General features: G+C 35.8%; 1 protein-coding gene across 2 annotated transcripts; it reads left to right on the top strand.

Annotated features, from left to right (window-relative positions):
* The first annotated feature begins 3,794 nt into the window (after positions 1–3,794).
* SP8 (Sp8 transcription factor) lies at positions 3,795–8,325 on the top strand. Of its 2 annotated transcripts, XM_053712998.1 has the most exons (3): positions 3,836–3,856; positions 5,118–5,931; positions 5,986–8,325. In XM_053712998.1, exons 1-3 carry the CDS (start codon positions 3,836–3,838, stop codon positions 6,648–6,650), a joined length of 1,500 nt encoding a protein of 499 aa, XP_053568973.1. In that variant the 3' UTR covers positions 6,651–8,325. The 2 variants fall into 2 exon arrangements, with proteins under 2 accessions (XP_053568972.1, XP_053568973.1); XM_053712997.1 differs by having other exon boundaries at positions 3,795–4,212; positions 5,118–8,325.
* The last annotated feature ends 1,675 nt before the right edge of the window (positions 8,326–10,000 follow it).

Here is a 10,000-nt window from a genome sequence, read left to right as displayed (position 1 = left end):
GTGCCAGACTGGAGCCTTTCAAACTGTATTTATGATTAAATCTTCCAGCAGAGGTAATAGCAGCAACGATTCCCCCTGCGTTTGTTTTAAAGACACTAACAATTACAGAACACTCAGAATAAGATATTTTGATGTTAAAATAAATAAATACATATCACTATATATGTGTTTTAATGGTCAGGATTCCAGAGTCTTGGAATTAATATTCTTGGAGACATAAGGTACCAGAATTAGTAAGAGATTCTTACATTTACTAAATTGGTCAGTGGCAAGAGAAGCTGCTTTTGCTGGAAATTTACTGAGCTATTACTGTATATAATAACCCTTTAATGCACTCGGCTGTATTCACACTTGTGATTTACGCTGAGGTCAGTGAGTGTTACACTGTAATGCTATATTTTTGTAGATATTACTTTTTATTGCGGGATAGCAAAGGTTTTATAATAATTATCATTACGTTCTACATTATTATTAGTTTATTTCCCAAAATGCTAGCATTTTTAGCAATCATATAGAATAGATACTCTATAAAATGACACCACCTTATATATCATTTCATATCATTTATTATATATGATTTCAACAAGTTAAATCAATTGTTTTGTTAACATATAGCTTTTTTATATAATTTACGTGTTTGTGGGTATATGTATGTGAATATACACACATATATATATATACATATATATATGTGTGTGTTATATATATATATATATATATATATATATATATATATATATATATATATATATATATATATATATATATGTATATTACACACACACACACATATATATATGTATATATATATATAACACACACAAACATATATATATATATATATATATATATATATATATATATATATATATAAATATGTGTGTGTTTGCAATATGTATATATATATATATGTATATATATATATATAAATAAAACACACACACACACACACATATATATATATATATATATATATATATATATATATATATATATATATATATATATAAAACACACACAAACATATATATATGTGTGTGTTTGCAATATGTATATATATAACACACACACACACACACATATATATATATAAATATATATATATATATATATATATGTATATTACACACACACACACATATATATATAAATATATATATATATATATATATATATATATATGTATATTACACACACACACACATATATATATATAAATATATATATATATATATATATATATATATATATATATATATATATATATATGTATATTACACACACACACACATATATATATATATATATATATATATATATATATATATATATATATATCAGGTAGGTCCTTTTAATTTTCACTAACTCCAAACAACCTCAAACACCTCTTTACACAGCAGGTACTTTAATTATCATATCAGGTGTATATTAGGCAATATTATATATTTTCATCCGTGACAAAAAAAAATAGACTAAGACTAACCTCAATGACACTTAGGCTACAAGGTACAAACATGTTGCACATGGGGAGCGTGTTATGAGGATGTAAATTAGGTCTCAAAAGCTGTTGTCCAATTCGAAGAAACAGAGAAATTAATCTGGATAACTATCCATCATAGACTGTAATAAAGGGAACGACAAGGATGAGACAGATGATATGATTAAGGAGCTGTGGTCGTTTTAATTAACTTTTTGCTGTCCTGTAATGATCAAACTGGTCAACAGACCCGGTCAATAAGCATGTTAATATCAAACAAATAAAAACCAGGGATGATTAAAAACCTCCTGCTTTATTAAATTTGAAATTCAAATGAAATTTATGCTGTAGATGCTCACGGAATATTAATTTAGCCTGGTGTATTAAATGGTTCTTAAGTCACTGCACCGCTTCACATTGTGTCTTTGACTTTGAGGAAAAAAAGTTCCTTTTCATTTTAGGAGTAAAAATTAAATAAATTAATAAATTAAAAAATTCAGCTGGGTTTAAAATTTGCAAATAAATATTGAAGAATTGCACTTGTTAATTACCGAATATATAAATGTTGTATTTAATCTGGTGTTGTCTACAAAGCGTTTACTTTAAATACCCGTTTAATTAGTATATGAGAAATAATGCTCTTTGCTTTAACCTTTTATCCTAGTTTTATTTATACAAACAATTATATAAGTTCATTCATTAACATAAAAGTATTTTACAGATTAGCTGTGCTATAATAATATAAATATTTAATGTAAAACCTATAAAACTATACAAGCTAGTGCAGGTCTGTGGTTAAAAAAATATAAGATAAATATTTTAATGGAAGTCCTTCCAGACTAGGTTTACACTGAAATAGAATAAATACACAAATAAAAATATGTCCAGGTTTCACAAGTAATATTTAGCAACATATTAACTTGATACAAATGTATATTGTAAAAAAGATTGTTTTGACTGTTGTTAGATACATTCTTCCTTCTGTATAACATATTGTGCTTTTTGTGTATCCCAGGTAGCACAAACTGGTGATGATAAAAAAAATGAACATGTTTTTTTATTCCGGGGTTGAATGTATTGATTGGAATTAAACAGCAAATTTAAACAAGTGTGCATTAGGTCCTGGAAATGAATATCATTACAGAAAGAGAGAAAAGCAATGAAGTTAATTCTTTTTTATTTGTTAAACTGAGTCTCCTCCTTACCCCACCCCATCCTCCTTCTGGGTTGGCCTGTTACGCCTTCTCTACAGGCTAGAATCATTCAGAGCAGCTAGCACAGATAAACACGACATTTATGTTAACCGTCAGCCTTCACAGAAAGAAAGCAGTTCATTAATTTACTTCCCACTTCCTCCCAAGTATGATAGTGTAGGTATCACCCCCAGATCAATACATATGATGTCCAGCACTTGATAGACCCCCTGCAAATGAAAGATGAAGCCTCCAGGCTGGGAGAGATGAAAATCAGATCAACACATGAGGGAGTGCTGAGAAACTGGGTTACCCATGCCATATTCTATTTGTATAGAAGCAGCTATATAGTATATGCACCTGTGCAAGAATGGCACATATATAATGTGTGATTAAACTACTTATATTTATGTGTGGACCCTAAAGACAACCTAAAAAAAACCGATGCCAGTCATGACTGCACTTTAATATTTGTGGGTATTTAATTACTGCATATCAATTATTTAATATTGTGGCTGTCGTAGAGATTTGGCAGTGGGACTGCTACCTCTACTCCGGCAACCAAGAGGTTAAATCCAGTTGCTGCAACAATTGGTTTTCTGCAGATATAAGAAAATCAGGGTTTTTAGAAGATACTGAAAGATATTTTCGAATGGACCAGAACAGCAAACTTCAGCTTGGTTGGCAGTTGGTATTCATTTAAACAGGACTGGCACCACAGGCTGGCATTTAAATTGACAACAAAGTAAACTTTGACATTTATAAGTCAGTATGAATTTCTGACAGGAGCAAAATGATGAGCTGGGATCAAGGAAACAATCTGGTAAGCAGTTCTAGTAAAGAGGGGGGAAGTGTAGTATAGACGCTGGGGAAATGTCATTGTATGTAGGTCCCCTCCCTCCTGCTCCCAGTGCCCCCTCTGCCAGGGATGGGAGGGGAGGCTCTGATTGTGCTTAGTGTTCTGATGACCTCACGCAGAACTGGGTCTGGGAGGCCCAAGGGCGCTTATGATTGGCTGGCTGTGGCTCAGCGGTACTTCAAAGCCAGAGAGGAGCTACAATTGAGGAGTAATGGGCGGAACTGATCATTGTATTGAACACCTCTAAAAAAACACTGCTCTGATTTATAAATATAAAAAAGATCCTCTGAGGAGGGCACTTTTGTGATGGCAACTTCTCTTCTAGGGGTGAGTCTAAGGATTTTCTTGCTGGTTTAATTAGTTCTTTTCTTCTTCCTTTTTTTTTTTTACTGCCTATTGGAGGGGTTAAAATAGCCCTGGTCAAGACAGAGGCTATCATTCTCCTATTGACTACTGTAGTACGAGGGAGTGGAGAGAGACAGAGAAAAAGGGGAAGGGGCAGAGTCACTTCTCAGTCAGGATAAGGTATTAAGGGCATTTGATTGTACCAACAACCTTTACAACACGTTCCTGTGGAGAAGCGACTCCTTACGGATTGCAGAAAAGCTCTCCTGTGAATTTGTTTTTAAAATCGGCTCCTTTTTCTAAAAAAACAAACAAATCAGAAGTCTCTTTTTTTGCAGGTACGTTGAACTTATATTTGAACTAAATTTCAACTATTATCTTTATTTTATAGGATTTTAGCATTTATTGTTGCTACTATTTGTGATCTAAATTGAATAAAAAACGAAATATAAATTTTCTTTGGGATTTTATTACAGCTAATCCCTGCAAATATTATACATTTTAAAGATTGCATTTTTAACTATATTCCTGTTGCAAAAAGGGAAACAGATATATTCTCATTATGGGTTTGAAGTTAATACAGTTTTAAGACTTTAGGACGTATTACCAGAAGAACTAGATAGGGTTTTATTTACTAATACTATTATTTTATGCCAGAAAATATTGGGAACCCAGTGAAATACTTTATTTTAGATTATTTGTCTATTATTTTTCTATGTTTAACTTTACTGCGTATTGTAAACACACTCAATACAAAGTATATTAACAAAGGCTACCGATGGCGTTTCTTTTAAAACAGCATTGAATTGAATCTAAAATGTGTAGCTTTGGAAAGTTATTGATATTCACTGTTTATTTCAGTTTTAGAATATTGTATAATACAGAGATAGTAGGACAATCCATAAATCACGTTTAATAAATGTAATATGTTTTCTCTGATTTACTATAGTTTCATAAATTGAAATGAAACTTCTATTAATATACTATTATAAACGATCATGTGGAGCTGGGCCGGCTTTTATATACTGGTACTTTTAGGTACTATTAAGTTTATTACACACAATGTGTTGTATTGAGTTGGTGTAAATATAAAGGAGTAAAGTTTCTGCTGTCTGAGAAATATATTACTGTATTCAGCTAAACAACCTTCTTTCTGTATAAAGTGGGAAGGTTCAGAATGAGTGTAAAGTGCTATTGGGCTATAAGGAAATGCTTAATGTATCTCTCTTCTTCTCTCCTGCAGGAAGAGCCCAGGCTGGGATCCACTCCTCTGGCCATGTTAGCCGCCACCTGCAATAAGATCGGTAGCCCCAGCCCGTCCCCCTCCTCCTTGTCTGACAGCTCTGGCACATTCGGGAAAGGTTTCCACCCTTGGAAGAGATCTACTTCTGGGAGCTGCACCTTGGGCTCTGGTGCCCTTTCAGGCTTCGGAGGTTCCTCCCGTGGCGGATCTGGCTCCTCGTCCTCTTCTGCTGCTGCTGCTGCCGCTGCTGCTGCCGCCGCCGCTGCTGCCGCTCTGGTATCGGACAGTTTCAGTTGCGGGGGGTCCCCAGGCTCCAGCGCCTTCTCCTTGACCTCCTCTGGAGGGGGTGGAGGGGGAGGCGGTGGAGGAGGAGGGAGCAGCGGCTCCATGTCAGCGGCCTCCCCATTTGCTAACGAGTACTCGGTGTTCCCGGTCAGCGGTGGATCCCAGGAGGCGGCGGCAGCAGCAGCGGCAGCAGCAGCAGCGGCAGCGGCCGCCTCACACCACCAACCGGTGTTCCTGTCTAAGGTACACGCCTCAGTGGACTCATTACAGGGCATCTACCCCCGAGTGGGCATGGCGCACCCCTATGAATCCTGGTTCAAACCCTCTCACCCAGGGGACGTGAGCGCTGCGGCTGCTGGAGGAGCCTCCAGCTGGTGGGAAGTTGGTGCTGGCTGGATCGATGTCCAAAGCCCCGGGGCTGGGGCCAGTCTACATCCCGGAGCACTTCAAGGCTCCCTGCACTCTCCACTTGGCGGATACGGCACAGATTACACAGCGGCAGGTTTGGGACATTTCAGCGCAGGGGGAGGCGGAGGAGCCGGTGGTGGAGGAGGCGGAGGAGGTGGAAGTGGAAATGGAGGAGGGGGTCACCTGCTCAGCCCAGCCGGGCAACATATTATGGACGGATTTAAGCCTGTGCTTGGTCATGGATCTTACCCAGACCCATCCTCTTCACCACTCTCAGCGGGATCCATGCTGGCTCCTTCTGGACCCCTGGGAGGTTCTCCACGCTCCTCGGCCAGAAGATACTCAGGCAGGGCCACCTGTGATTGTCCCAACTGCCAGGAGGCAGAGAGGCTCGGACCGGCCGGTGCCAGCCTAAGGAGGAAGGGGCTGCACAGCTGCCACATCCCTGGCTGCGGTAAGGTGTACGGCAAGACCTCGCACCTCAAGGCTCACCTGCGCTGGCACACCGGGGAGCGGCCCTTCGTCTGCAACTGGCTCTTCTGCGGCAAGAGGTTCACTCGCTCTGACGAGCTCCAGCGGCACCTGCGCACCCACACCGGGGAGAAGCGCTTCGCCTGCCCCGTGTGCAACAAGCGCTTTATGCGCAGTGACCACCTCAGCAAGCACGTCAAGACTCACAGTGCCGGGGCTGGCGGAGGGGCAGGTGGCAAAGGGGCTGCAGGGGCTGGCAGCGGGGGCAAGAAAGGCAGCGACACAGATAGCGAGCACAGTCCCTCTACCAGTCCGCCTTGTCACTCCCCGGAGCTTCTGCACCCTCAAGACAGGAATGGACTGGAGTGACCCCCTTATACCCCAACCTTAGAGTCTATGACCCCTCTTAACAAGCTCCTGACTCACTCTGTAAAGGACAAGGACATGTGAGCAGAGCTTATTGTTCTCTTGGACACTCAAAGTTTGAGCTCTTCCTGCCTATGACACCCACAGCATCACAACAACAAGGGATTGTATTAAAGTTTGGAATCTTACAGTTTCAATTCAAGTTTGCTTGGAGTGTACGTGGATGTAGTTAACCCTTTGTGGCTGAGAGGGCTGCAACGGATTGCCCGGCAATGCGTTACACCCTTCTCTGGCAGACAAGGGGTTAAAGACACCTGCATTTGGTGTAATTTAAATGGCATGAGAACTCTGGCCTAGTTGTTCTTAATAACTTCATATTTTTCTATTGGGTCTGGTAATATACATCATTTCACTTTGTGGTGCAACATGTTTAACTTTTAACTTGAAAAAAAAAATCAAATGAAATAGTTTCCTGAGTTTCCTTTCCTGCAATTAGTGAAACAGAAGTTACTGATACCATAAAACCCATAAAGAATTCACCCTAAGGTTTTTTCAGTTTAGCTAAATTGTTTAAGACCCAACTCGTAATTCTAATACCAAAACCATCATTTCTTATTTCACACTTTAATTTAATCTATTTACTGCCTTGATGTTCGTTGATAAATTATACCTACTCTGTATAATAGACTGCTTCTTTACTCTCTTTAAGGACCACTTGAAATCTACTTGCTGGATCTATTCATTTGCATTCTGTCACTGTCTATTAACAATTCAATGACTTAACAGTTACCCCAGCAATCAATCTACAAGTCTTTAAAATATCTACATGTATTTGCTGTTTTCAATTTACAAATGTAAAAGTTGTTATTTGTAGCGCTATTATTATGGCTTTTGATGGCTTTAGTTATATTAGGGCATTTAAAAGATTTACATTTCAAAGTCTAGTGAGCTAAAAAGATGCACTCACTTTATCATTATCTAAACAGAAACCGTTTTGAAAGTGGTAGCAGAGTATTGGCATTTGATGTACTTATTTGTTTCCCTTTAACCACTGTTAAATTCTACCCAAGTTTTTTTTATATTACAGAATTTTGCTACAGCTATTTAATTCATTCATATATTTAATACATAAGTTCAAATTTTTAAGGAAAACTTAGCACATATTCAGCTTAATTCATTTTGAAAATTGTGTTGGCTAAATTCATATTAACTGGATGAAAATACACTTGAGGGGTGTTCCTCTAATATGAAGTTAAAGAATTACAGTCCTTGAGACAATTTGTATAATATTTTTTTCTTGTACATTATTTACAGTAAATATTTGAAAATATATAGAATTGCCCTCGAGTTTTGCTGTCACAAAAAAATAAAAATAAAAAATAATATGAGTTCTTGTTGCAGATTTTTTTTTTTTTTTTTCTTGAAGTGAATATCAGACAAATGGCACTTCGAAGATATAGTTTTTTTGCTTGAATATGCATTTAGATAGGTATAATCTGTAACTAAGCAAATGATATTTCATAAATGTTGAATGACATTTAATTTAATGGAGCATGTAAAATTTGCATTGATTGCAGTTCAGGTATAGCTAACAGTGAGAGTCCAATTTTTTTTTCTTCTTTGATAATGAGTTAGCCAGAAACTCGCTTATTGAATAAATTGTTTGAGTGAAACTGAACTGTTGCTAGCCTGTGTATTTTCTGCTAATAAAGCAAAACATTGCTAAATGTTATGACTACTGACAACCTTACAGTGATAGTTTGCAGTTATTGCAGACTGTATTTCTCGTAATGTTGAAATAATTTGAATATTTCACATTGAAATGGAAAACTTTTCGCTGGGACTTTTTTTTAGATTGCATTATAAATGCATGGACATGTAATTGGTTTTATTTGTAATATTTTAAATAATGGTATTAATAAACTCTGAAAAAAAAGTTACTTTTTGTTTTTTTGGAACTTTAATTTTTTTTTTATTTTCTTATGTCCAATTATGTTGTTTCTGTATAAAAATATACCACATTGAAAAATGTGTTTTGGTTAACACAAATTTGCAAACATATTGGAGAAACTGCAAGATTAATCTTTAGGAAAAAAATATTTTTAAAGGTTTAAATTTTATATTTAAATGATGTGATTAATAATATAGATTATGTGGTATAGTTTTAGTATTTGCTTCTATTAAAATGAAAGACAGCCTGTGTTTAGTAATTATCTAATTTTATATATTTATACAGCAGTAGAAGAGGAGAATGGATAATATTTAACATCTAATTATATTAGCGTGCAATATATATGTTTGCATAGTCAATACACAACCTAAAACTATCTAAATATCTCCATAAATTCTGGTTCCCCATTAAACATCTATGGATCATGCCACAGAAGAACTCTGTTGATTTGACTAAACCGTATATGACATAATTATCACAGAAAATAATTCACAAGAAGAAACACATTTATTTCTTGCCAGCTGCCAAATTCATGTTAAAAAAAAATCTTCAGCACTTTGAAAAATAAATATATACATTTCAACAAATTTTGTGAAATTTCAGAATTAGTTTTCACTTGCAATTTACCATATCCCTTGCATTGCAATTTCAGATACCACTATTTATACAAAACTTATTATGATAAAAGTCAAATTAATTTTTATTGAATGGAAATGGACACAATACTTATGCTGCAGAGTCCCTCAAACTATGCTAAGGACCTGGTGCAATCAATAAATCCATAATTAACACAAACTGATTGTTTGCACGCTAGAATCTTTCAATGTTATCTAGATTTTAAATTTGTGAATGTAATTTGCCGTTGTTGCATGTCACTAAATACAAAATAAATTAAACATTTTTTGACAACAAGGGTGTCAAACTATACTTTATATATATATATATTAGGCAGTATTGGCAAATTACATTTTAGTAAAAGTCTTTATTAAATTGCACTATATTTGTGTGTTGCTATATGCATCATTTTTATATTTTAAATAACCAATATATTCTAGATAATGTACTGGCACTTTAGTTTAATAACCCTTTTCAGAATCGCCTTCACTTCCTTAGCAGATCGGTAAATCGATTTGATTAATTTATATATATATTAAATGCCGATATTTTAACTGCAAATTATGCAGAAAACGGAAATTTCTCATCATTAGCTACATAAAAGGGATTTTTTGTTTCATTTGGAAAACAATTACACCCTTGATCTCCTCCCTTGCCCCAAGCTTTTTTTTTAGGGATATGTTCTCAAGCAACAAAATTGCTTTATTGCTCCCCAAGCAGAAGGTGGCTTATATTTAGGTGAAGAATAAAAGGATAACCTGCCCTGTAACCCTGTTCTCTGCTATAT

The sequence above is a fragment of the Bombina bombina genome, chromosome 5 (genome assembly GCF_027579735.1).
Source record: "Bombina bombina isolate aBomBom1 chromosome 5, aBomBom1.pri, whole genome shotgun sequence".
In the NCBI taxonomy this organism is placed as follows: domain Eukaryota; kingdom Metazoa; phylum Chordata; class Amphibia; order Anura; family Bombinatoridae; genus Bombina; species Bombina bombina.
Note: the sequence above shows the minus strand (reverse complement) of the source record. Positions and strands in the feature narration are given on the sequence as shown.

Coding starts and splice junctions, on each gene's coding strand:
- SP8 (XM_053712997.1), top strand. CDS start 5,151: ATGTTAGCCGCCACCTGCAATAAGATCGGTAGCCCCAGCCCGTCCCCC.